We start from the raw sequence: 27,798 nt of genomic DNA, 5'->3' as shown, positions 1-27,798 counted from the left end.
TTCAGGCTCAACAGTTTTTATTTATAAACATCTTACATGTACAATGTCACAAATTGGCTCACCGTTCAGGCTGATCTTTAGAATTTTACTTTATTGGTTTTGACCAGAGCATCTTACACACTCAGCCTTCTCTCAACAGGGCTGAAACTTAAAAATAGTCTCTTGCACTGCTCTGGGTTCCACACACACCTCTCCTCTCCTCTCCTCTCCTCGGAAACTGCATGCCATAGCAGATCAGGGGAGGGGGGTCAAAGGTCAGGGGTCAGGTATGGTCAATGAACTTTATGCAGCGGACCTAGGAGAGGAGAATCAAGCCTAGATCTAATCCGCAAAGGAGGTAGGTCAATTCACCCCACATCAGAAAACGGCTGATGTTCAAGTAAAAATGGGTCTCTAATATTAAGCAGCAGTAGTAGTCCATAGTCCAGTGCTCTTTCACGACAGGCATACACAAACACATTATTTATAAATGTTATTATCATTTTCTAAAAGAAAGAAAAGTAAAAGAATTAAGGAAATTGGATTTGAAGCTAGGCACAAAGGAAGTGTCCACCTTCCGATTTTGCATGGCTCATATAGCTGAAGCGCGAGACTTGATCCAGGACGGCAAGCTTTAACAGTCTGCTAGAGCCTTCTAATTTCAGTCAGGCACAAACTAAGACACACCTGAACAGTCTGCTGCTAGAGCAGGGGTGTCAAACTGAATTCCCAGGTGGCCGCAGTGTCTGCGGGTCTTTGTGGTTGCCTTTCAATCAGCTGTCAATTAAGGCCTTGAGAACAAGGTGTGTGGATTCTTTAGCCAATTAAAGACTTAAATGAACCACAGGTGCCGGGAACAACCCGAAAACCAGCAGACACTGCGGCCCTCCAGGACTGGAGTTTGACACCTGTGTGCTAGAGCCTTAGCATTTCAGTCAGGCACAAACTCAGACACACCTACCAAAGTGATTGGCTTCAGTGAGCCTGGTTTGTTTTTTTTGTTTTTTTGCAGATTACACTTAAATATCTTCAGAACCACTGGAAGCTGTCCAAGTTTGTTCCCACATGACAATTAATTCTGAAATAACACTGGTTACCTGAATACCTCTGTAAAAAAAAGAAAAGAAAAAAGAAACAACAACAAAAACAGGAAAACACCTGTGCACCCATACATGATAGAATTTTTCTGTAGAAAAACAATTGTGATATAAAATGTCATGCAATTTGACAAAGAAAAAAAAAAAAAAAAAAAAGTCTTAAGTGTCTGTTCCATCTTTCAGAGAAAAAGTCCTTCTTGATGCGGATTAGACGGTTTAAAAAGCGCAGGTCCCTGGTTGGGGCGAACACAAGCAGTCTCTGAGCAACACCCTCCTCACGAGTTGGACACCAACTCCACGGCCCAGTTCTTAATGGCCATGGTGGTGTCCTGCATGTATATCCAGGTGGAGTTGGAGATGGATATCACGTGGTTCTGCACACAATGTAACGTCACTTCACCACTAAAAAACGGAGAGAGAGAGACAGGATGACTCATAAATGTCGACAAGGCAATTCACAGAGATATATCAAGATGTTACTTCGTCACAATTAAGCCACGACTAAGAATAGGGTAATATATAAACACTGAAAACACAAATCGACCTGTTATATCTGCTTTATAAAATGCACTTCGCTTCAAACTTCGCTAATCGATTTCAGCAAATCCATGACTTTAAAATACCGGTAACGTTTACACACCAACAAAACGCTACAAAGCGGGTTTTTTGCCACTTACTCGCAGGACTCTACAAACATGTGCCACACGTGTTCCAACGAAACTTTAACGTATGCCAGAGACGGCAGGAGATAGTTCTGATGGATGAAGAGCAGAAGCTCCTTCAGATACTCCAGGAACTGGAACACACTGTCTGGGATGTTGGCAACGACCTGAAAGAAGGAGAACGAAGAAAGAACGTGCCGGTATGAAATCCGTTCGGTCAGCGGCGCGACACGATTCCCACGGCTGGCGTCGTCTCCCCTTACCCATTCGATGAACCGCGGCACGTTCTCTCTAACCCACACGATCGTGTCGGAACACTGCTCTGTGACGAAGACTGCCGCGATCTTCGTCCGTTCCCAAGCGACGTCCAGCATGGGCCCGACGGTGGTCGCAGCCTCGGCGTAGTAATACGGAGCGTTCGTCTCCAGCCAGCTGTGTGAGGACAGACAGACGTGTGCCATTAGGAGACGAAAAAAAAAAAAAAAAAATCACCAGAAGAAGACGGTGTGGCTTCGACACCAACGTCCGGCGTTGTTCACTTAAGCCATTTACATGATCTGACATTTAAACTAAAGCTTCGCAAAGACGGCCAACTTCTGAGATTCAATTAAGTTCGACTGTCTTCCAAGTAAATGGAAACCTTTTCGCGGCTTCGCAAACCTTCGGTTTTAGTGATTGCTGAACTAGGTCAACAGTTTAACCGTTACAATACATTCTACACGTGAAACAGCACTGGCAAAAACCTGGCTGTGGACTACCTTTTAGGGCAGGGATCATCAAATCCAGCCCTTGAATTAAAAAATCCGGCCCTGGTTTTCATTTCTCCCGGGTTAGTGAACTGAAGAATTAGTGCTACCGATTGGCCGGACTGTCTTCCCTCCGGAGACAGCGGTGGCAGCAGGACTTGGTCCCTGGAGGACCGTGATTCGACGATCCCTGCTTTAGGGTGTGACGTGCACTTGTTGGGTGGCTGACCTGATTCCTTCCTGGGAGTAGTGGGAGACTTTGCTCCAGGCATGCTGGGATATGGACTCCAGCCCCGACTGCTCCAGGTACCTCGCTGTGGTGGAGGCTGAAAGCGAGTGCAAAGACAGAGTTCAGTCACCTCTCCGAAAAAACGGGGCAAGGCGTTAACCGGTCGCCCTGACACTCTGGCATAGCAGGCTTCTTAAACTCCAGCCCTCCAGCGTATGCTGGTTTCAGCTGCTTTAAAAAAAAACAAAAAAACTTTTCAGGCAAAAACCGGAACCAGCTGTCCCTGAAACTGTCCAGGACCCCCCCTGTGATACTAAGAGTGGTACAGTCCCTGTGACCCCAGGACCCCACCCCCCCTGTGTGACACCAAAAGTGGTACAGACCTTTGAATGAGCCGTTGGACCGGACATCGTGAACGAGAAAGCCGGTGGCAAAAACCAACATGGCCATCAGGAGGCGGGACCAGGGGAAGCCCCGCCCCTTCATCTTCTGCTGCAGGTTCTGAGAAAGAGAGAACGAAAATAAGATATTTTTCGAAAATGTACATGATGCAACATTTAAGCTACAAGTCATTGTGTCCTTATATAAAACACCTCGCTGTGACCCTAATCAACCAGTAAACGAGCCTTGGGTGTACCCCGGTGTAGCTGCCAGCGTAACGTGAGCCAAAGTGGCACTTTGTGGCCTTGCACAGGACCCTTACATTGCACAATTCATTGCACTCCAAAACCTCCGGAGAGCTGGCCGATGACATCATCTCCTCATTGGTGACTTTAAACGACTGGACCGTCTCCTGAAGATTTCTGCGCAGCTGAAAATACAAAAACAAAACCAAAAAAAGTGTAAGGACAATCTGATATCCCAGTCCCACCCCTTTGACCCCCTCTGGTGGTCAACAGCTGACAGTAACAAACACCAACTGCTGACAGTCACATAATACAGCGCTATTAGCAGTGAATGTAGAACAGCACTGTGAAAGAAACGCACAACACATACCTTTGGGGGTAAAGTGTTCCAGGACTTCAGTATATTATTTAGCAGCAGGCTGCAAAAAGCAACAGCAGGAAAATAAGTTGTAAAATTAAGTGCCCAATACAAAACAAGCCACTACTTGGTGTATTATTTTTACAAAGTATCACTACTTACAATATTTCAGAGTGCTACATTGAAGGACATTTAAGGTCAAAATTTCTAGTTTCCCAGGGCCTAGGTTTTAAAATGAACGACCCAATTCAGAATGACAATGTCCAAGAAATTAATACATTACTTTGATTAAAAAGTCCCTGCAGCAATAAATGACATTGTACAATTTGGAAAATGGGTCACAGAAACAGAACTAGGCCTTGTTCAATTGGACACAGAAGAAAAGAAAAATTAGTAAAAACATTCAGTGTTCACAAAACACTCAATTAAAACCCTGATTTTATGGCCTTGGAACAAAAACAACACTGTTTTTATTTTCCTGTGGCAGTGTGGAAATACTGAACTTTGACCCCTTTACGCCCCCTGGGTTTACAGTAGAAAGTGTAACAGAGCCGGCTGATCTGCCCACTGAGAGCAGGCCTGGTATGAACAGTCCCCAGTCATCACACAGTGTGTGTGCTTGTGTGAGTGTGTGTGTGTGTGAGAGCGTGTGTGTGTGAGTGGGGGGGTTATTTAGTTTGCAGAGGCTGCAAAGCCTCCCTGTTAGCAACAGAACAAAGCCTCTTTGAGTGGGACAGCCTGGCTTAGGAAACAGCCAACACAACAGGATCACACAGTGCGTGTGTGTGTGTGAGAGTGTGTGTGTGTGTGTGTGTGTGAGAGAGAGTGTGTGTGTGTGTGTGAGAGAGAGTGTGTGTGTGTGTGTGTGTGTGTGTGAGAGCGTGTGTGAGAGCGTGTGTGAGAGCGTGTGCGTGTGTACGTGTGTGTGTGCGTGTGTGTGTGCGTGTGTGTGTGCGTGTGTGTGAGAGAGAGTGTGTGTGTGTGTGAGAGAGAGTGTGTGTGTGTGTGAGAGTGTGTGTGTGAGAGAGAGAGTGTGTGTGTGTGTGTGTGTGTGTGTGTGTGTGAGAGCGTGTGTGTGCGCGTGTGTGTGCATGCGTGTGTGTGTGTGTGTGCGTGTGTGTGAGAAAGTGTGTGTGCATGCGTCTGGGTGTCTGTCTGTGTCCGTGCTTGTGCAGATGTGGGCGTACGTGCGTCTGCGTGTCTGGGAGTGGGTACCCGGGTCACTCAGGTAACAGGTGCGTCTCTCACCTGGACTGGGGCAGGTGTTTGGTATACAGCTGTCTCCACACTCCCAGGCTCTGAGGGTCCACTGAGAGGCACTCAGTCATGCTGTTCAGCAGCTGCAGGAAAAAACAGCGCTATGACCCCAAAGACCAGCGCACACCCGAGGAACCCCACCTCAACCCAAATGCACCATCCAGCAGACAGAGGGAAATCAAGCCTTTACCTGTACACACCTGTACGCAGCACACAGAGGGACATCATGTGATGCCAAGACTGTGGCAGTGAGACTGCGACAGTTTGACAGACCAGACAGTGAAAGTGTGCACTGAGTTTAAGTGTGACAGAATGACCGTGAGAGAGAGTGAACGTAACCGTGTGAGGGTTTAACAGAGAGAGAGAGAGAGAGAGAGAGAGAGCCACAGTAACTGAGTTTAACACAGAGCGAGAGAGAGCCACAGTAACTGAGTGTAACAGAGCGAGAGAGAGCCACAGTAACTGAGTTTAACAGACAGAGAGAGAGCCACAGTAACTGAGTGTAACAGAGCAAGAGAGAGCCACAGTAACCGAGTTTAACAGACAGAGAGAGAGCCACAGTAACTGAGTGTAACAGAGCGAGAGAGAGCCACAGTAACCGAGTTTAACAGACAGAGAGAGAGCCACAGTAACTGAGTTTAACAGAGCGAGAGAGAGCCACAGTAACTGAGTTTAACAGAGCGAGAGAGAGCCACAGTAACGGAGTTTAACAGAGAGAGGGGCAGAGTTTGGGCCCTGGACTCACCTCTCTCTTCATGTCGTCGGGGCAGTGGGGCGTGGCTCGGGACAGGAAAGAGGGGAAGTAGGTGTGGAGGGTGGCCTCGGGTTTGGCGCCGAACGCCAGAACCTTCAGCCTCGGGTAGAGCCGCCTGAGCTGGTCCTGCAGGCTAAACCGCCACAGGGATTACACTCACGGACCAAGGCCTAAACTAGCTCCTGATTGGCCGTCCTGGACTTGAGTGTGAGAACTGGACTGGGGGAAACTTTCATTTTGGGCCACACGGGGAAGAACGATCACGCTCAGAATATATTAACATGGAAAACATAGGAGTACAGCTGTATGTGGGAGCAGACTTCTTGGACTAAATAAAGCGAATATACTCCTCAGCAGCAATGGCTGAAAGCTGTATTTTAATAATTACCCATATTACTGCAAAGGGCGTTACCTGGGTGAAAGTGCATTTTTAGGCATGAAGGCGAAGTCCAGCAGCGGGAAAAACTCCTTTGGTCCCATGATACCGAAGCCTTTCGTCAAATTAGCGTGCAACCTAAAGACACAAACACAGTGGGTTAGCGTGTAACCTAAAGACACAAACACAGTGGGTTAGCGTGCAACCTAAAGACAAAAACGCAGTGGGTTAGCGTGCAACCTAAAGACACAAACACAGTGAGTTAGCGTGCAACCTAAAGACAAAAACTCAGCACAGCCATGCAATTAAAAACATCTCTGTGAATTACACACAAGCAATTTCAAAAGAGGAGAGGGAAAAAAAAAAAAAAAGGGGCCAAAGTGCACGATCACGTTCTGTACCCATTACACAACAGATGTGTAAATGAAAGCCAGCCGTTTCTTAATCGATTTCTCTGAGAGGCAGGCAGACAGAGACAGAGACAGAGACAGAGACAGAGACAGAGACAGAGACAGAGACAGAGACAGAGACAGAGAGAGAGAGAGAGAGAGAGAGAGAGAGACAGAGAGAGACAGAGACAGAGAGAGAGAGAGAGAGAGACAGAGAGAGACAGAGAGAGACAGAGAGAGACAGATTTGTCCCACACTCAGTGTTAAGACTCACATGAGCAGCCTCTCCAGGTAAGCGATGGCATAAGATGACAGAGACCTCATTCCCAGCACCGGCAGCATGATGCCAAGCCACACTGGAACCAGGAAGAAAAGAGCGTTAGTTACTCTAAAAACATCCTTCAGTCACCACAAACACTGTGTCCAAAACATCCGCCAGTCACCACAAACGCTGTGTCCAAAACATCCACCAGTCACCACAAACACTGTGTCCAAAGCATCCGCCAGTCACCACAAACAGTCACCATACATTAGAAAATGTCAGTCACCAGAATACGGTGTCCAAAAACCCGTCAGTCACTGTGACGAAAACAGCGTTCGAAACATCAGTGGCCTGTATCTTTCAGCTCCTCTCAGACAAACATCATTAAAACAGGCCCAAAACTCCTACGCAGAGATTAGGCTGCGCGCACTAGTGCAACGGCGAGTCCACTGACGCAATCCGTCTCCCGCTGCCGGCCGCCATTGTGAAAGTGACCCAAAGGTAGCGGTTGCAACGACCGCACATTTTGTCTCGCGTGCGGTTTCCAAACTGGCAGGGCGTCGGAGGGGTCATCGATCCTGCGCACGCTTTCTATCGGGGAAGGGCGAAACGGTATCGTCCCTTCCGAGCGAAGGCTATGGCACCGGGGCCGGTTTGGGAACCTGATGCAGCTGATTGGTGCAGTACCTCAGTGCGGCCAGGCGAGGGCGCCAGAAAGCTGAATAACACCTATTGACTTTGTATTTTGACCGTATTAGTACCATTGACTGACATTGAAAGGGGAGGCTGGAGCTAGTGCAGGCCCAGGAAACGAGCTTCAAAAATAAAAACAAAGCGCTTTTTTGGCTGCTAAAGAGGGCACAGCTCACTCACCTCTCAGGCCCTGGCTAAGGTCACAGAAGCCCACCTGGCCCAGAGCCCACATGATGGTCAGGCACTTCACCGGCCGGTTCTGATGGGACCGGAGCAGCTCCAGGTGCTGAGAGAGAGAGAGCGAGAGAGAGAGAGCGAGAGAGAGCGAGAGAGAGAGAGAGAGAGAGAGAGAGAGAGAGAGAGAGAGAGAGAGAGCAGTGTAAACTCCTCAGTAAGAGTAACTGGTGTCAGATTCCTGATTCACATTCAGGTCACAGGGGCTTATGGCAGTGTTCCAGCTCATAGTTCTAATGTACAGCTACACAAACTGCCTTAATGAAACAGACCTTACGATGACAGCCACGAAAGATGGGCATGCTTATGTACGTGTGTGTGTGTGTGTGTGTGTGTACTCCCAGTGTCACACTCACCTCTCCGAGGTTGAGGGTAGCTATTTTGGGCTTGTCCAGCATGACGGCCTGAATGCAGATCCTGTAGCCGTGCAGAGGCTCCCCTGTCAGAGAGAGGGAAGAGGTCACCTTATTCCAGAACAGGGGGAGGGGACAGCTGGAACCAATGGCAACAACATCCCTCCGAAGACCAAAATCAGGCTGGTGGGTTTTAAGAGGCTTTTGAAGTCACCCACCTTCTCTGGGTTACAGCATTGTTACAAGACCACTGTTGTCAACGTCAGCGCGTTCACAGAGAAGGGGGAGGGACAAACAGCGATGTGGTTTGAGGGTGTTTGTTGACCATTAGAAGTCTGAAATGACCTGTTGTGACTTTAATTTGAGGCAGGGGTCAGCAGCACCTGGCGGCTCTCCAGGACCAGCGTTTCTGACCCCTTGTATTAGGGTGATGTTCCATTTTAACAGTGTGTGACATTTTACACAAACACGCATTTCAACTATCCATTTGCAATATACTGCAGGTCATTTCAGTGCCCTAATGGAGGGGGGGTGGGGGGGTGGGGGTGAGGCAGGGTGGGGACGGGACAGGGTGGGTTGGGGCAGGACGGGGCAGGACGAGGCAGGACGGGGCGGGCTGGGGCAGGAGCAGAAGCTCACCAGACGCCTTGTCCAGCTCGCGCAGCATGGTGTAGATGCAGTGGTCAAAGAAGTCCTGCAGGGTGGCACTGCACTTCACCAGCAGGCCCTTAATGATGCCTCTCAGCTCCTTACTGGTCAGGCAGTATGGGTAATCTGCAGGGACAGTGCACAGAAACCACACACATTCAGCTAGACGGCACACAGAGACCCTGTGCTAATGAAGCCGCGAACGCTCCTCAAGGCTAACGGCATCAGCGTAGCCTGGACCCTGTGCTAATGAAGCCGCTAACGGCATCAGCGTAGCCTGGACCCTGTGCTAATGAAGGCGCTAACGGCATCAGCGTAGCCTGGACCCTGTGCTAATGAAGCCGCTAACGGCATCAGCGTAGCCTGGACCCTGTGCTAATGAAGGCGCTAACGGCATCAGCGTAACCTGGACCCTGTGCTAATGAAGCCGCTAACGGCATCAGCGTAGCCTGGACCCTGTGCTAATGAAGCCGCTAACGGCATCAGCGTAGCCTGGACCCTGTGCTAATGAAGCCGCTAACGGCATCAGCGTAGCCTGGACCCTGTGCTAATGAAGCCGCTAACGGCATCAGCGTAGCCTGGACCCTGTGCTAATGAAGCCGCTAACGGCATCAGCGTAACCTGGACCCTGTGCTAATGAAGGCGCTAACGGCATCAGCGTAGCCTGGACCCTGTGCTAATGAAGGCGCTAACGGCATCAGCGTAACCTGGACTCTGTGCTAATGAAGGCGCTAACGGCATCAGCGTAACCTGGACCCTGTGCTAATGAAGGCGCTAATGCTACAGCAGGGGCTCACTGATTTCTGCATAGAAGACCCAGATAGTGGCCGGAAAAGTTTACACCATCATACCCCCCTTAGCTCCACCCCTACGGACAGGAACAATACAACAATATCAAAAACTAAAGTAGCTTTAAAATAGACTGAACTTTAACACAGAAAAAAAAAAAAAAAAAAAAAGGAAGTGTAAAACCAAAGTACGTTAAATCAGGATAATTAAAATCTCTGTGGTATCCGGTCACTGCAACTTTAACCAGTTAAACCAACTGCTTCCATAGAACACCAGGCTGAGTAAACAGATATTGTGTACGTGGATAAAGTTGTAATCTCTAGCCAATGGCATCTACTAAGGAAAGAATTTAGTAATTAGTAGCTGTTTAATGCCTGGGCTTGACCTTGGATGTTTACTGGAAGTGTTAACATTCCCAACACAGAAGCAATTCAGTCTGGGAGGAAACAGGAATTCAAAGAACCAGTCATTCCTTTCATTATTTTTAACAAAACCTGCTGGCCTCAGTGAGCCAAGAGCACGTCGGTTTATCAGCGACACAGAGAGAGAGAGAACACAGAAAAAGAAATGACTAAAATAATTAAAACTAATTTAGCCAACGCTTTTATGCAAAGCGACAGTTGATTAGACTAAGCAGGGGGGGACAATCCCCCCTGGAGCAATGCAGCGTTAAGGGCCTTGCTCAAGGGGGCTGAATTGAGGCATGAACCACGAACCTTCCAGGTCCCAGTCATGTACCCTAGCCACTAGGTTAAAGGCTACAAGATATTTCGTCATCAGTAATTCCCTGAACTCCATGTGCACACGGACAGGTTGGGCGAGCTGCACGTAAGGCCCTGGAGAGGAAAGGACAAAGGCGCCGTCTGCCTGAGCTCAAAGACCAACCAAAACCCCCCGGGGCTGAAGGCCCAGAAACCACCCAAAATACGAGTTCCAGTTTCACTTCACTTATAATAGCAGCGAAATACTTCCCCATGTGTCACGATTCCAAACCACCAAAACCGCATCCCTGACAGATGTATCACCAATTCACCCACACACAGCTAAGAGGCACAAGCACGCACTCGCATGCCCATGCATGTGTCCGCCCACGCAGGCAAACGCATGCAAGCCACATTCACATTAGAAGGAGAGAAGGAGAGAGGGGAAGAGGGGAAGAGAGAGCGCGAGAGCAAGCACCTGGAGCTAGAGATACATTTAATCCTTTACCTGTCACTCATTGAAATTGGTGATGAAAATTATATACTTGCTAAATAAATACTTGTTAACACCAAACCAAAGTGAAGTAACGTAAAGTGATGTAACAATGTAGCCTCAGGGGTACTCAAGGAAGGCAATTTACTGGAATGTAATGTAGTGCAATAGAATGGAATGCACTGTCACTGAATGCAACAGACTGGAGCATAATGGGGTGGCATTGGCTCGGGCGGTAAGAGCAGTCGTCTCATTGGCTCAGGCGGTAAGAGCAGTCGTCTCATTGGCTCAGGCGGTAAGAGCAGTCGTCTGGCAGTGGGAAAGTTGCCGGATCGATCCCTGTGTCCCTGAGCAAGACACATGACGAGCTGGTTGGTGGGCTGACATGGCAGCCAACCATTGGCGTGCAAGTGTGTGTCTGACTGGGTGAATGAGAAGTTGTGAAGAAGGTTCGGGGACACTGACCGTAGCTGTGGCTGCTGAGTGTGGGGTCCCCCTCAGGGGCCTGCAGCTTGTAGTTGAGGTACCCGGCCAGGTCCTTCACCCACACAGAGGGGTTCTCCGGGAACAGGCTCTGGCTCATCTCCAGCTGCTCCTGCAGTTCTGAGATATCCAACTGCAGGACGATGAGAGAGACCCCCAGTCAATACAGAGACCCCCAGTCAATAAAGACCGCCAGTCAATACAGAGACCCCCAGTCAATACAGAGACCCCCAGTCAATACAGAGACCCCCAGTCAATACAGAGACCGGCAGTTCAGTTAAATACAGAGACCAGCAGTTCAGTTAAATACAGAGACCAGCAGTTCAGTTAAATACAGAGAAACCCAGTTCAGTTAAATACAGAGACACAGGAACACAGTGACCCAGTCAGCTAAATTATACTGAAAGTGACGCAGCCAGCTAAATTATACTGAAATACAGTGACCCCCCCCCCCCCCAGTTAAATACAAAGTTACTCATACATAGACCTCCCCAGCTGAATTACACTGAAATACCCACATCGCTGACACTCTACAGGGCTGAACAGGGACACTTGTTTTTTCCTCCATCTGCCCATTTTCCTACAGAGGACCAGCGGCAGTTGAACCCTGTGACAACAGGGGCAGTTTCTCAGAAAAGCTGCAGCTCCACCCTGAGCAAATTACCCATCACAACTGAAAACAAGAGATATTTTTCTGCACCTTTACAAAGCAAATATCCACAGGAAGGAATCCCTAAGTGTAAAAACAAAAACGTTTTTTTTTTGGTGGACTGAACAGCCTGTCCAGGTGTGCTGGCTTAACGTTCACTCTTTTTCACATTATTCGACGAGTTCTGGACAGCCAATGTGTTGGAATCACTTTAAAATTCATTCAAGGGGAATTAAAAATTTTGAATTCCCCTTGAATGAATTTTAAAGTGATTAAAGTTTACAGGGTGAGAGGTTATTTTGCGCTCGTTCTCCTGAAATGAGGGGGTGAGGAAACGGAACAGAAAAGGGAAGTGAGAACACTGCAAAAACCCAAAAATAAGTCTCTCAGCAAGTATTACTCTTATATTTAAACTTAAAATTCTTATTTCTAGTAGTCATTTCCTCAAAAAGACAAACAAGTTACCAACAAGTTTCTAATTTCAAGGTTTCCCAAAGGGGTGAAGAAAATGTCACTCGTCAAGCAAACAGTGATATAAATCAAGCTGATATTTTCTACTTGAGAAAATATCCTCATTACAAGTCTCAGTACAAGACTAAAATAGTCTTGAAATGAGACGGACCTTTTTTTTTTTTTTTTCAGGTCAGAGGTGCGAGTCAATGCTTTCACAGCCCCCTCCAGTGCTTTAGACTGCAAGTGAACAGCATGAGATGTTATTTCGCGCACATTCCCCTGAAATGAGGGGGTGGGGAACCACAGAAGAAGAGGGAGAAGGAAGCAGAAGAATGAAGAGAGACGGAGAGATAGAGACAGAGGTAGAGAGTGAGAGAGGAGCTGGAGGACTCACCGCCTTCACTGCTTCCTCCAGCGTTTTGAACTGGACGGGGCCCTGGGAGCCGGCGTTAGCGGGGGACTTCTTCTGCTGTTTTGCGGCATTGGCCTTTTTGACGGGAGGCTCCGGGCCTGTCGTCGGGGGAACCTGCTCCTTGTTCTGCTTCTTGGCAATCTTCTCGAAGCCCTCGTAGATAGTCTCCGACATCTTCAGTGGCGCTGTGTCGAATGTCGGAAAAAAGAGTGTTAGCGGCGGAGAAAGGTCCCGATTAAATTTTTTTTTTTTTTTTTTTTTTTTTAAGCCTAGTTCTGGAGTCCCCTCTAACCCAGAATTTAGCAAGCTCGTGTTGCTCTCTAACATACTATCATAACTCAGAATTGCACCACTTCCCTGCTCTCATTCGTCCAAGTAATTTCACCTCCAACTGTCACATCTGCCATAAATTACATCTTTTGGACTGGTAAGAGGCATCGCATTAAGTTTTGAAATCACCCTCTTGTTCCAGATGCTGTTATAGGCTACATGTTAAGTATTCACACTAGACGGCTGTAGCATTGCTGACTATTCTGGACATTCTAGCGCTTTGATATTTTATTACTCATTTGCACAGCCAGTTCTTGGCATTTTGCCTGTCTAAGTTGTTTTGGACAAAAGCGTCTTGCCAAACAAATAAATGCAAACAAACTCGGAAATGATAGAGGATTCTTGGCGAAAGGGCAGCACAGCTCGAAGGCCCCTGATGTAACCAGCGTGGGGAGTTACGTCGGTCACACTTTATTCGGAAAGACAAGAGCTGATTTTGTGATCTTATTTTGCTCCGAGAAATAACAGATCAAACGAAGCCATGCGCTCGGTAGGAACGCTTCAACTACGCAGGCCTGTTTGCATTATTTGTGTAGGCCTGGCTTCAGCCGTTTCCAAAGCGGAGATTCAAAATGTGTGTGAAAACGCATGCAACGTACAGGTGTGTTTCGTGATAAATCCGGTACGACCGACCTTCGGACCCTAAGGACACGGGTATGCCAAGCACACAAACAGAGGTTTCTGACAACACTCTTGACAGCGTAAAGCAGGAGAGAATGTTTGACAATAAATAGGCCTAACCGTTTAGGGTCTGAAAAAAGTTAATTAAATCAGTATTTTCTAATTTACCCGGAGAAGTCATGGGGGAAAAACTGAATGCGAATTCGCCCTACTTTTCTTTTCTTTTATTTTACTTGTTGATGGTTTACTTTTCAGTACAACATGCACACGCATGCGTGGTTATCACTGGTCTATACCTGAGGTCTGTATTTTATTTTCACTTATCGTTTTTTTTTTTTTAAATTATTGTAAAAGGTTTTCATACCTATGTTGATGACAACTACTTTTGACTTGAAGAACTGCCTGTCAACTTGGAATCCAGGGCATATTGGCCTTCCAAGATGACCGCCTCCGTGAACTGGAATGCCCTACTTACTCGCAAAAACGACGTTAGATCATTAAAAAACAACTTCAACGCCAAGTTCACAACAATAAAAGGAAGACAGGTCTTGCGTGCCATTGTCTCTCTTTCGATGAGGGAATGTGTATGTTGCTTATTTTTAGCAGGCAAACCTTGACCACAATAACTGCCTATGATCTGCGGAATCTCACATATTGTCGCTCAGAGCAGTGCATGCTGAAATGCAAAACGACCACGGCAGCATTTAAGGTGAAAGGAGCTCAAATTACTACTTACGAAAACAAGTTGTGGGAAACGCGGAGCCCTATAGATTACACATATACAGTTTATTTTTAGAAAAGCCAAAGTTAACTCTCCATTCAGATCGATATCATTTCTGTCGACGCAAATGGTATTTCTATAAACATGTCATTCGATCTTCAGAGGTTGAGGGTGAAATTTGCGCGTTTTGACTTCAGTGTTGTTCACTCAATCGGCAAACTGTTGTAAAGGCAAATGCCCGTAGCAACCTGAAGTCCTTAGGGGGAAGGGGTGGTTTAAAAAAAAATCTAACTAACACAATACATTTTCACACATGACATTTGCTGTACCGGTATTATGAGTAACAACGTTGCCATGGATAGTCAAACCTGCTAATGAATTATGCTCGCGGCAGACGAAGGGGAAATAAATTTTGATCTGCAAAACGCCTTTGGCGTGCGATGAGACTGTGCTTTGTAAATCTCGAAATGATTTATCCCCCTCAATGCAGTTCCTGTGAGGTCAACATTCACAGAAGTATGAAACTGCACAAGAGTATAGGCTTCCCGCGCTAAAGGCTACAGGATTTCTAAAACTAAATATCTAAGTTGATTAAGCACTTTCCTCCCTCAGTAACAGGTTGGTTATTTATAACTCAAGGGCAATTCTGCAAGATTGCTACCCTGTACACAGAGTGCCATGGTAACATTAAGGCAACATCGCCAAAAAAAAAAGATAAAGAAACTTTGAACTTCATACTTGTGATTACCCAACGATATCTGACTGCCAATCATAAAGCAAGCTTGTTAATCAAATAATTGGCAGCGTACACAAAGCAGATTCAAACGTTAAAAAAAGAAGAAAAAGACAAAACGGGTGGACTACGAACTACCAGGCCAGAGGAGTAAAGTTAGTACGTCTACTACGCCGAACTTAAAACGTAACAACGACAACCCTTTCACATTGTTGCCATAAAAGAACATTACACTTACAGAAAATTGTAGAACATGTTAACCACTTTAAAGTTATACACGGAGCAGTTAGGACAATCCTGTCTTTACTGCACACATTAGCCGTGTACACATACTACGCAAAAAGATGCCAGTGGTCGCCAGCTATTAGATTAGTCAGCCATTTCAAAGGGGAACATCGAAAGAAAAGAATACTTCTCGTTGCACGATCTGAAAAGGGAACTCGGGGTTACACTGACAGCCACGTAGTTATAGCTAGTACAGAAGCATGCTAACGAAGATACCATGCCACTGTAGTTAGCTACCCTCATGGCACAACTGACACTTGGACCGCTTGCAAATATACTTTCATTCAATCAACGCGGATACGTGTTTGTGCCAGTTTACACTAGATAGCTAGCCTAGCTAGTTACAATTGCCAATTAAAACAAATAAAAAAATATGATAACAACGTGCACGCAGCTTGTCAAATGTACAGCTAGCGAGCCATCTCTTAGCTTTAGCTAGCAAATATTAGCTAGGCTAGCATACTAATGTTATTTAGCGTACGTTAGCTTTCAAACCAACACGCAAGCTGATTTAACCAGTTTGACGGCTAACACATTAAATAAGTTATTTAAATCTAAGGTTAACCAGCAGTGTCAAAAAAACAACACTACGTCCCGAAAACAACAAGAACGTTGTCCAAGTCGGATAATTAAAATGGATAATTAAAATATCCATCAATGGTCTGTAGCCAAGACAGATTTTCTTTAGCTAAGGTCTAACGTTAGGCTAGCTATCATAGCGGCGTTGGCTAGTCGTTTGTCAACTCTTGTTGCTGTTTACCGCTAAACAGTTAGCCATCTGGCACTAGCCAAAAACACTGGGCAGCATTTCCAGCAAATAAATAATCAAGCTCTAGCTAAATCTGTATTGTTAATCAACGCTAATAAGCCAAGTAAATGTAATGTATGTTAATGCACGTTAATTGAGTTAAGAACAAAAATCAATTACCTACAATACAAGCTAGCTAGATGCTAAAGTTAATTCGGGAAGTAGCTAAGTTAGCTCTAATACAAATCCATTCAAAGTGATTTTACGAAGCAAAAATGAATGATAAAAATAGGATAATTCGGGGCTAGTTCTGTGACATGTTCCACTTACGAGCCGGGTCAATCCTGGGGAGGTTAGACTCGCTCAGAGCTTTCCTTCCACCCGATTTCTTGTCAGATGGATTCTTTCCACCGTTGGGTTTTTTGCTTTTCTTTACGACTTCCCACTTGCCAACGGAGCCATTATTCCCAGCCGAAGCCATTGCTTAAATCTAAATGTGTACTAATAATACGAAAAGTCCTTTTCGTGTCTGTTGGACTATATATATATTTTTTGCCCCTTCCTCCTCCGCTGTGCGGTTGCATGCGAGGAAACAATGGTCGCCTGGTTGACGGAGTCTGAGGATTTAAGCGTCTCTTTGCCACGTCTCCTTGCCATATGACGTCAGATATGAACGTTTATTCTTCTGAAAGTCTTCCTCAGACCAGATGGGTCCATACTCAGTGGCGTATGCAGCCACTATGGGGCTTTTTTTGGCACCAGAGCATTTGAGTACCTAAACGTGAAGGGATGAATAGGAATTTAAAAAATCTTTTATCTCCTTCTGTGCAGCTCAGGAAAAAAAATCGTTTCTGGTGAATAATTAGTTCAGTGTGAAGACATTTTATTACAATTATACAAAGTAGTATAATTTCGCCAGGGTAAATTAATAGTTTTGAATGGACTTAAATTGGAAAATGTGTTTTTTCGGGGCTCAATAAACTGCAATACCTCCAGTAACCGCAGGGGTTTGCAAGCTTCTGCGGGATGGTGGGGGGGAGGTGGAGTGTCCATCCCTCATCCTCTGGAAAGATCTGTCAAAATCTTAGCTTTTAAAGTGCAAGCAACACATGAATACACCATGAATACACCATGAATACATTTTCAATGTCTCATCTGACCATAACACTCTCTTTTAGTCATAATTCCAATGACATCCAACTCCAGATGCTTGGTTTTGTTTATTGTGCTCAGTGTCATTGTGCCACCCTTCCAAATAGTTTGTTGGTATGGAAGTGCCATTTTATGGTTCTTTTTGAGACCTGGTGAAACCTAGATGCAACTGGTAAAATGTATATAAAAATGTGCAAATGTTTAGCGTATGCAACTTAAACCCAGAATATGACCTATGCGCTCAGTCCAAATTTAGCTGAAAATGAGAGGCGAAAACAGTAAGCTATTACATCTTTTAGGGCTTATTTCTTGCCATTGTGTCAATAAAAGTATGCTTTTAAACGTTGCGATTCATAAATAGGACAACTTCCATTTGGCTGGTGCGCTTTCCCTTTAAGGCCACAAGTACTGTGTGGCCAAACATCGGAAGTGACAGACGGGAAATGTACGAGGAAGCGGAAATACATGAGTTAAACAGCGGAAGAGAATGTATACAATGGAAATCAATTAAATTTTGAAAAAAGCTCATTAATGGCCTGTCTTCTTTGTTGTGCGAAAACCGAGACTGAGGACCGAATGTTACTAGCGATTGTCCGCGAGAAAATGGATGTACGGAATATGAAGTAAATCTGTTTAAGTAACGTTACACCATCTAAAATACACAGCTAGCAAGCTATAGCTACATAGCTTGATAGTCAAGTATAACAAGCTTATAAGTTATGTTAAATACATATATATGGCTAGATCATTGAGTCTGGCCTGCTTACTGTTTTACCGTGTCATCGGGAAACTGCTGCTGTTATGACTGTCAAATGTGATATGGCCCTGACATCTCCGTTGATATAGCCAACTAGCTATAGGCTTGTGAACTAGCTAAGTTAGCTAGTGGTTTAATTTTTTGGTGAATGCTCTCTAGCTAGCTGGTGGATAGGCTAGCTAGTTAGCCATGTGTACAGAAAAAGGAGCAGGGGATGGCTAGCTAGCTAGCAATCGAAAACGATGAGCTGATAGTTTTGGCCAGTACTCTCCCGAAGAGCTTGCAAAACCGTAAAGCTCGCTGGAAAATGCCCAGAAGAAAACAGTTGAATCCGCAACCTGTAAAATGTGAGTATTGTCAATCTCGTTCAATTCTGCAATCTGGACACAGCACCTTAGAAAGCAAAAGTTCTTCGCTTCACAAGAAAACCAGGCCTGGTCTTCAAGGCAAATTATCGCCACAGATGCGATATTGTTTATGACTGCGTAACGTTAATGCACTTTAATGATAACGAATACAAGAGAAAGCACCAGAGGACATTTTCATTTATTGACAAAGATCAATACACGTAGACTACCGGTTTGCTGGTACGTGCATTGATTTCGACAAGCAACATTGGTATTTACTGGCTTGATGTCAGCGCCAGTAAAACGTAAACGTACGTACCCTTGTAACTTCTGTGGACCTTTTGTTTCTGATTCAGATTAAGTAAAACAACACAGGTTGCCATTTGATAAGACACTCAAAAATATCTGAGACACAAAAATGTCTTCTAAAGTGCATAGTCGCCCTTTCCCGACTAGTATCACAGTAACGCTAGTTAAAGAGGCCTGGGATTCCGTAGCAGCAGGTTTCACAACATTGCTGGGGCATCTTAAAATTACAAGAGCCCACTTTTGGTAGCTTATGCGGAGTTAGTGAAATAAATTGGACTCACGGAACATTAGATACGCGACATTAACCTATCCATCATATTTAAATCTTCTCTGAATTTCAAACGACGTCAAGGCCCAGTCCGTGAACTGAACTGATCAAGTATGGATAGGTGAAAGCAATGTGACAGAAATCGCACACGGACGATAAAAAGCTACTTAGTGTCGCTGAAATGACCGGACGAGGGAGCAACTTCATAATGTCCTGATGGATAGGTGTGTTGGGGGTTAAGTAGGCTCTGGATTCCAAATCCTTTCAGCGCCACCTGCTGGACAGCGTCTAATATGTATTGAACTGAATCAAATAGAGATTTCTGTACATCTTCTAAAGACGTGTTATTTCCGAGCTCTGTTCGAGCCTGGGTGCAATCGTAGAAAAGGCACGATCGCCTTTCCTTTTCAACTGAGACTCGCTTTAGACAGCCATGAGGGTGGCCGGTCTTGTAGAGTGACAGATGCTCACAAATACAATATTTTGAAGGTGATTAGCAACATCTTGAAATCACCCCTAAAAGCCGCTGTGAAGTGACCGGTGAAGCGAAGTTAAAATATATGTGCTCTTATATGTGTCCCTGTCCCTGTTAAAAGCCTGGCCGCCGAGTTCTGCTTCGTTTAGCACATTGCAGCCGTCTACACAGGCGTCACGAACGCATGCTCAATGTAATTCCTGTAATGTAAGTGAAAACATTTTAATTATCTGGATGAGGTTGAATTTGTATATGAAAAGCTGCTGTATAAATGGCACTCATCCCATTGTGGTTGGAGGTATAGCACATAATCCATTAAGAATTCCGTCACACACAATAAAGTACATCAATTGGCATGGACTAACGCAGTTATTAACACGAATTAATTGACGTACAAATGCATTAATTAAGCATGACATTAACTTTTCATTTGTTGATGAATTTGTTAACAACTAACTAATGTATTAGTTATATGAATATTTATACATTAGCAAACCATAGGATAAACTTAGTTCGTTAACCATTAACGAATATATGAACTGTTTTTTCATTCCGATATGAATTGGCATTCACTAATGTAGTTAACATGAATCAATGATGTACAAATACATAAATCTGTACAAGTTGACTTCTCAGTAGTTGGTTAACAACTACATTAATTAATGCCAATTCATGTACCCTTATTGTAAGGTGATACCAGAAATTCAGAGTCTTATTCACCAAACATTTGAAGCATCACCTGAGCTTTCATGAATGTTTGAACCAGAGTGAGGGTTCCATTTCACTACAGACAATTCAGGATCGAATTGGAAATTTCAAATGAATTGGGGGAAAAAACATTATTGGTCAATCGTTAAATTAGTCAAATTAATATCCATTTATTTCCAGAAATGACTGAACTGAAATGGAACAGAGCCCAATCTTGGTTTGGATCCATATTTCAGTTTGTCTTTTAACTTGAGGGGACAGTAGAGTGCATTTGAAGTCATACTGTCTATTGACTCCAAACATATTGCACAGCTTTCTCAGACCTGTTGAGTACACCAATATGCACAAAATTACAAAATAATTTCTGGAAAGATTTTGTCCCAAGCTCTGAGCTGTACTGACGGGATACCCTCATTAACGCATGAATACATGGAGTTTACAGGTGATCCTGTTCTGAAGAAAATAATATAAAATAATAAAGTAACACATTCATGCTGGTGTGTTTCTGAACAAAAATGAATGATATAAAAAATTAAATCACTAATAATAATAATAATAATAATCACCAACAGGGGTGACTGTAGAGAAGTATGAAGTCCAAAGGTAGATGGTGGTTAGGAGACTTTTAGCAGCTCATTTCTGCAGTTTTCCCAGTTTACAGAATTGAAAGCTGACAGTGCAGCACACAGAGGGGAGGCTCTTGTTTTAGACTAATGTACCCTCCTTCTCTACTTCAGAGCAACCCTTGTTGATGATGATGATGGTAATATAATAAATATTTTGTGTGTGTATGTGCACGTGTGCGTGTGTGTGCGTGTGTGCGTGTGTGCGTGTGTGTGGTCGTAATGTTTTCTGATTGCAGTGGATTCTGAAGATGGTGTAGCTGCTGCCGATCCAGCGAGCTTTGTCCTGGAAAGTGACTTCCTGTTGGGGCGACACCTGCAGTTTGACGAGAATGACACTGAGCCCCAAATCGTAGAGCCGGAGAGAGGAGCAGAAGGAGGTCAGTGAGAGGAGAGAGGAGGAGGCTAACGCAAGCCTATGGGGGAGCATGAGCAGGGTGGCTAAATCAGGGATATAGGGAACATTAGCAGGGTGGCTAAATCAGAGTTATAGGGAACATTAGCAGGGTGGCTAAACCAGAGCTATAGGGAAACATTAGCAGGGTGGGTAAAGCAGAGCTATTGGGGGACATTAGCATGCAGGCTGAAGCAGAACTATAGGGAACATTAGCAGGGTGGCTAAATCAGAGCTATAGGGGAACATTAGCAGGGTGGGTAAAGCAGAGCTATTGGGGAACATTAGCATGCAGGCTGAAGCAGAACTATAGGGGACATAAGCAGGGTGGCTAAATCAGAGCTATAGGGAACATAAGCAGGGTGGCTAAATCAGAGCTATAGGGAATATTAGCAGGGTGGCTAAATCAGAGCTATAGGGGAACATTAGCATGCTGGCTGAAGCAGAGCTATAGGGAATATTAGCAGGGTGGGTAAGGCCAAGCTATAGGTGAACATTAGCAGGGTGGGTAAAGCAGGGCTATAGGGGAACATAAGCAAGGTGGGTTAAGCAGGGCTATAGGGGAACATTAGCAGGGTGGGTTAAGCAGGGCTATAGGGGAACATTAGCAGGGTGGGTAAAGCAGGGCTATAGGGGAACATTAGCATGTTTGGTAAAGCAGAACTATAGGGGGATATTAGTAGGTTGGGTAAAGCAGGGCTATAGGGGAACATTAGCAGGGTGGGTAAAGCAGGGCTATAGGGGAACATTAGCAGGGTGGGTAAAGCAGAGATATAGGGGAACATTAGCAGGGTGGGTAAAGCAGGGCTATAGGTGAACATTAGCAGGGTGGGTAAAGCAGGGCTATAGGGGAACATTAGCAGGGTGGGTAAAGCAGGGCTATAGGTGAACATTAGCAGGGTGGGTAAAGCAGGGCTATAGGGGAACATTAGCAGGGTGGGTAAAGCAGGGCTATAGGTGAACATTAGCAGGGTGGGTAAAGCAGGGCTATAGGGGAACATTAGCAGGGTGGGTAAAGCAGGGCTATAGGGGAACATTAGCAGGGTGGGTAAAGCAGGGCTATAGGTGAACATTAGCAGGGTGGGTAAAGCAGGGCTATAGGGGAACATTAGCAGGGTGGGTAAAGCAGGGCTATAGGGGAACATTAGCAGGGTGGGGAAAGCTCCCTGACATTTTATCACCCAGCAAGAGCCGTTAGGTCCTGTGATGCTGGTCTTTTATGTAGCCATTGCATTACCCAAAAAAAGCGGAGAAGGAAGCTTTTACCCACTATGCCCTAAAACTGTGGACCACCCACATTTACCATTTTATTTAGCTGTTTTTTATGTATTTTTAATTTTATTTTCACATGCTACTTTTATTATTATTTTGTTATTTCCTATCCTTGTTATTATTCTTTTTTTATTCACTGCATTATGTGAAGCACTTTGAGCTCCATCTCTGTATGAAAGCTGGTATATAAATAAAGCTTATTATTATTATTATTATTATTATTATTATTATTATTATAGCACGGAGCTCATCATACCACTGACTACCAGCTGAAGGAGATGCATGGAAAGGTTTCCAGGATACATGCTGTTGCCAGGGAAACATTGTCACCCTGTCCATATGTCACTTCCTTCACATGCATGTCTGTGTGTGCATAGCCTCTAAAGACAGCAGGGAACGTGTCTCCAATGCTACACACATTAATTAAAGTGATAGGATTGAAGATTGAGAGACGAGCATTAATCAGTTAAGAAATTAAATGCTCTACTGGTCTGATAATATAAATTTTGAAAAAGCTGTTGCCAAAAAAAAGAAAAAGAAGAAATACACTATGACACTTATGTTGGCCACTGGGCAATCATTCAAATGAACAACACCTGAACAAAGGCCTACTCTGTAAGCTAGAAAGAGAGAGAACAGGCTGAGAAGGGTGGGGCCATCATAACACAATACTGATTTATTTATAAAATGCATAAGAGGATTTAATTTACTTTAATGGTAGCGCAAAGCATTTGACTGTGTTTTCCACACAGAGGGGCGCGGAGAACGCAGAGCTCTGGAATTAAATGTCCGTAGGAGCAGGCAGTTCATTGCGATCCATGTTATTTCAGTCCAAAGACATTTACCTTTTCATTTTAGTCATTGAGCACATGCTATAATCTTTAACGTAAGTTCCTGAAAAAGCATCAAATCCATAATAACATGGATAATATAATAATGGGCAGTCATAAACAAAAAATAGTCATAGTATGTGCAGATATTTTCCCCTATTTTTTCAAGACACTGAAGATAAGTATTACAGAAAGTCTCTGTGTGAACAGAGCAATATGTTTTTTAATATAATTTCTTGACCCAAGGGAAACAGCTTTTTATATAACACAAGCGCAGCATTTCAGTGCGTCATTGTACATTTCCCTGTGTTTGTTGTAAGACGTTTGATTGAGCTCGTATCTGTTGTTATTATTCTGGCAGTAAATGGGTGGGAATGTATCTGAGCCTGCACTCTGTCCTCTAGTGAAATCTCTGCTCAAAAGAATGGCCTCAAAGCAGAAAAAAAAGAAAGCCTTCATTATTATAGAAAGGTCATCAAGACATCATCAAGGACACCATTATAGCAAAGCGTTTATCATCATCATCATCATCATCATCATCATCATTTTCCTCCACATCATTATCATCATCATCATCATCATCATCATCATGTTCTGGGCCAGCGCAGTCATCATCATCATCATCAACATCATCATCATTATCATTAGGCTGGTAATCATCCAGGCAGGTTTCAGCAGCTCAATAAAAGGCCAGGTTCTGGCTGGGTCCTCCTCAGTCTCTCTCCTCTGCAGCTGGGAGCAGTTTACTCCACTCTGCCTTCTCTCCTCCATTCTCTCGTTCTCTCCCTCGGTTCCCCTCTACGGTCTTTGTCTCTTATCCCTTCATTTCCCCTCTTTCTCTGCCTGCTCTTATCCATACATTACTCTTTCTCTCTCTCTACTCTCCCTTTCTTATCCCTCCATTTCCCTCTTTGTCTGCTCTTCATTTCCCCCACTATAGCACGAGAGACTTCACAAAATAAGACGATAAACAACATTTTTACTTCAGTGGCAATACAATATTTAGTCTCCAGCTCATTGGTAAGTATAACCACAAACATATTTTTTATTATGATATAAATGTGAAATGTTTCTGTGCTCTGTGGGCTAAAGAAAGCCCATTGCTCTAGTTTGTAGTGCATGTTTGTACCGACTTGGATGTTGAGTAAATGTGTTAATAAGTTGGCAATTGACAGTGATTCAAATAAATGTCTGAATATCACGAAATATTTGACCGTTGTCTTATGATTTAGAATTGTCGAGGTTCTTTGTTAGGTATGAACATTTATGTATTTGTGTGTATGTAGATATGAATGTCTTTGTATTCTTGCAGGAGTATTATATATTCACACACTATTTAAAAAGTTTGGATTCAGAAGTAATTCTTTTTTTGAAAGAAATGGATACTTTTATTCACAAGGTAGCATGAAATCGATCAGAAAATACAGCAGAGACATTGATAATGTTCCAAATGAATAATACTGTTGTTTAATTGAATCGTTACCTGTGATGCCCCAGTGTACTAACGTACTGTGTTGCCTCATTAGCAGCCATGCTAATGTAGTAATTTAGTACCGAGAAACAACTCCCATTATGTTAAGCGCTGCTGAAAACAATTGTGCTGTTTAATGAAGCTAAAATATATATTTCTTTCAGTTGCTACACTGGCATTTCTAGTTCAGTTCCAGTTCATCAGAGTCTCTAGTTTGAGAAGTTATAACAACCGTTGTCCATTTTTTTCTCTCTGCGTTTTCCCCATCAGCAACCGTTTTTATCCTCGCGCACTAGCTACCTTTTCAAACTGTTAGCTACCGTTAGCTAACGTTCGTGGCGAACAGAGAAATGTTTCAGTATGTCGGTAAACGTTGGCTAACGTTCGCCGTTTTGAACGCAGGTCTGGTTAGAAATGAATGACTCTTTGTCCCCTCTAATTCATTAGCTTGTGATTGGGGGCGGGGGGGGGGGCGTTGTTGCTAACACAGCTACCTACTCACAGCTGATTAGATGCTTGCAATGGATTCCCAATACAAACACGGAAGAGCTGATTGGTTGCTTGTGATTGGTTCCCTGTTGCAAACACAGTCGAGCTGATTGGTTGCTTGTGATTGGTTCCCTGTTGCAGACACGGCCGACCTGATTGGTCTGGAGGACTTCCCCCTGTGCTTCACACCCCTCAGCATGGAGGCAGACCACACCCACGACCCCGAAAGTGACCCGGAGGAGGGGGGCGGAGCTTGCACGCACTGCGGCCAATTGCTGAGCCTCGCCGGGCCGTACTGCCCCCGCTGCGGGGGCCGAGGGAAAGGGTGGGGGGGGCGCTCTGACCCCGTCCCCCCGGTCAATGACGACGACGATGATGACGATGATGTTGAGGAGGAGGAGGAGGAGGAGGACTCCCTGCAGGAAGGTGCGGGCGGCCCTCCCAGAATGCACTGCTGCACACTGTGCGGCTTCTCCTCCCGCTACTCCAACCACCTGAAGCGGCACATGAAGACGCACAACGGCGAGAAGCCGTACCGCTGCCCGCTCTGCGCCTACGCCTCCGCGCAGCTGGTCAACCTGCAGCGCCACCTGCGCATCCACACGGGCGAGAAGCCCTACGGCTGCGCCCACTGCGCCTTCGCCTGCAGCTCCCTGGGCAACCTGAAGAGGCACCAGCGCATGCACTCGCAAGAGCCGCGCGCGCCGATGCCAGAACAGCGTGGTAGCGTGCAGGAACCGCGCATGCAGACGGCCGAACCGCGCATGCAGACGGCCGAGCCGCGCATGCAGACGGCCGAACCGCGCATGCAGACGGCCGAACCGCGCATGCAGACGGCCGAACCGCGCATGCAGACGGCCGAACCGCGCATGCAGATGCCAGAACCGCGGGTGTCAATGCCAGAACACCGCAGTAACGCGGCAGAACCACGCAGTAACGTGGCAGAACAGTGCCGTAACATGCAGGAACAGGGCAGTAACGCGGCAGAGCCACGCACTAATAGCAGTGTCCCGCGGAACAGGCACGCGAAGGGGCAGCCTGCAGCGGAAGGACCAGCGGAATCCTCTCAGCGTTCTTATCGCCACGGCGACCCCCCGAACCGAGGGACCGACCCGCCACGGGATGCTGGGGGCGTGGCCGGGGGCGTGGCCGACGCCCTCCCCGAGCTGCAGTTCTCCTTCACCTGCCGTCTGTGCGGGGCGGTCCTGGAGGACGAGGACGGCACGTCCGCGCAGATCTGCGGCGGCTGCACCCTGGAGCTGCTCTCCAAGCCGTCGCCCGGCGGCCTGGGGGAGAGGGGCGCGGGCGAGCGGGTCTTCACCTGCGCCCTCTGCCCCTTCTCCACCCAGTACCCCAACCACCTGGCGCGGCACATGAAGACGCACAGCGGCGAGAAGCCCTACAAGTGCCCGCAGTGCGACTACGCCTCGGCCCACTTCGACAACCTGAAGCGGCACCACCGCGTGCACACGGGCGAGAAGCCCTACCAGTGCCACCTGTGCGACTACGCCTGCGGCAACCTGGCCAACCTGAAGAGGCACCAGCGCATCCACTCGGGGGCCAAGCCCTTCCAGTGCGCCGTCTGCAGCTACAGCTGCAACCAGAGCATGAACCTGAAGAGGCACATGCTCCGGCACACGGGCGAGAAGCCGTACGGCTGCCAGGAGTGCCCCTACACCACCGGCCACTGGGACAACTACAAGCGGCACCAGAGGAAGCACGGGCACGGTGCCGACGCGCGCGGCTGGGTCAAGGTGCAGCTGCCCGGCGACCACGAACAGGAGGAGGAGGAGGACGAGGAGGAGGAGGAGGAGGATGTGTAGCTGGGTATTGGGTGTGTGGGGTGGGGTGAAGGGTGTGTGTGTCTGTGTGACGAGGGGAGGAGTGGACATTGGCGTATGGGTGTTGTGATGTACTGGAAGGTGTGTTTGTGTGTGTGTGTGTAGGAGGGTGTAAGTGTATATCTGTGTTTGTGTGTGTGTGTGTGTGTGTGTGTTGGGGGGGTATTCATGCTCATGATTTGAGGGAGGATTATGAAGATGTTTTAACTCGGTTGATGTGACGTAAAAAATGTCTGTTTAAGCTACCAGCGTCTTTCGTGATGGTGCGTGTATTTACTGTGTTGGTCTGTGTAAAATATGCACATGTTTCAGAGCGAACGCTCTGCTCTGTCTGTTGCCTTTTGAGGGGGAGGGGAGAGGGTCCGTGTAGGTCTCCGTTACCCTAGTTACGGCCTCCTGCCTGCTCTGCAGCTCCGATGCGGCGCACTACTCCTACCAGCCCAGCAGAGGGCGCCAGTGTAGCCGTTCTGGAGTCATGTAGCTTCTGACTGCTGTGCGTTATTAAATGTGAACATTAGTCCGTTGTTTTATTTCCCATAAAGAAAAATTGACATTTCAAGCATGAAGTATACAAAAATAAAATAAAGCATTTATATTTTTTAAACATTGTAATTTCTTCATTAGAAATGCATATTTTTAATATATTGCCTTTTGTCTTTGTTGTTCCTTTTTTAAAGATATGTGATATGTAAGTGCTGTCAGTGCATCTGTTTTTCACAAGGCAAAATCAGGAGGGGGCATAACTACGTGGAATATTAGGTGAATTTGTTTATGCAGTGTA

General features: G+C 45.9%; 2 protein-coding genes across 6 annotated transcripts; one reads left to right on the top strand and one right to left on the bottom strand.

The window, feature by feature from the left end:
• tmem214 (transmembrane protein 214) lies at positions 1 to 16,721 on the bottom strand. Of its 2 annotated transcripts, XM_061242151.1 has the most exons (17): positions 16,412 to 16,721; positions 12,626 to 12,828; positions 11,112 to 11,262; positions 8,655 to 8,789; positions 8,019 to 8,101; positions 7,609 to 7,714; positions 6,748 to 6,829; positions 6,121 to 6,222; positions 5,700 to 5,841; positions 4,946 to 5,037; positions 3,710 to 3,758; positions 3,417 to 3,524; positions 3,097 to 3,214; positions 2,714 to 2,810; positions 2,002 to 2,170; positions 1,754 to 1,905; positions 1 to 1,478 (listed from the first exon to the last, which is right to left on the bottom strand). In XM_061242151.1, the coding sequence occupies exons 1-17, from the start codon at positions 16,560 to 16,562 to the stop codon at positions 1,352 to 1,354; spliced, it is 2,067 nt and encodes a 688-aa protein (XP_061098135.1). In that variant the 5' UTR covers positions 16,563 to 16,721; the 3' UTR covers positions 1 to 1,351. The 2 variants fall into 2 exon arrangements, with proteins under 2 accessions (XP_061098135.1, XP_061098134.1); XM_061242150.1 differs by having other exon boundaries at positions 1,754 to 2,170.
• On the top strand, positions 15,175 to 26,999 carry znf513a (zinc finger protein 513a). Of its 4 annotated transcripts, none has more exons than XM_061242155.1 (3): positions 15,175 to 15,207; positions 20,960 to 21,100; positions 25,318 to 26,999. In XM_061242155.1, coding segments are annotated over exons 1-3 (1,824 nt in total). In that variant the 5' UTR covers positions 15,175 to 15,206. The 4 variants fall into 4 exon arrangements, with proteins under 4 accessions (XP_061098139.1, XP_061098137.1, XP_061098136.1 ...); XM_061242153.1 differs by lacking the exon at positions 15,175 to 15,207 and adding an exon at positions 17,711 to 17,856; XM_061242152.1 differs by lacking the exon at positions 15,175 to 15,207 and adding an exon at positions 17,711 to 18,337.
• The last annotated feature ends 799 nt before the right edge of the window (positions 27,000 to 27,798 follow it).

The sequence above is a fragment of the Conger conger genome, chromosome 5 (genome assembly GCF_963514075.1).
Source record: "Conger conger chromosome 5, fConCon1.1, whole genome shotgun sequence".
Classification (NCBI taxonomy): Eukaryota; Metazoa; Chordata; class Actinopteri; order Anguilliformes; family Congridae; genus Conger; species Conger conger.
Note: the sequence above shows the minus strand (reverse complement) of the source record. Positions and strands in the feature narration are given on the sequence as shown.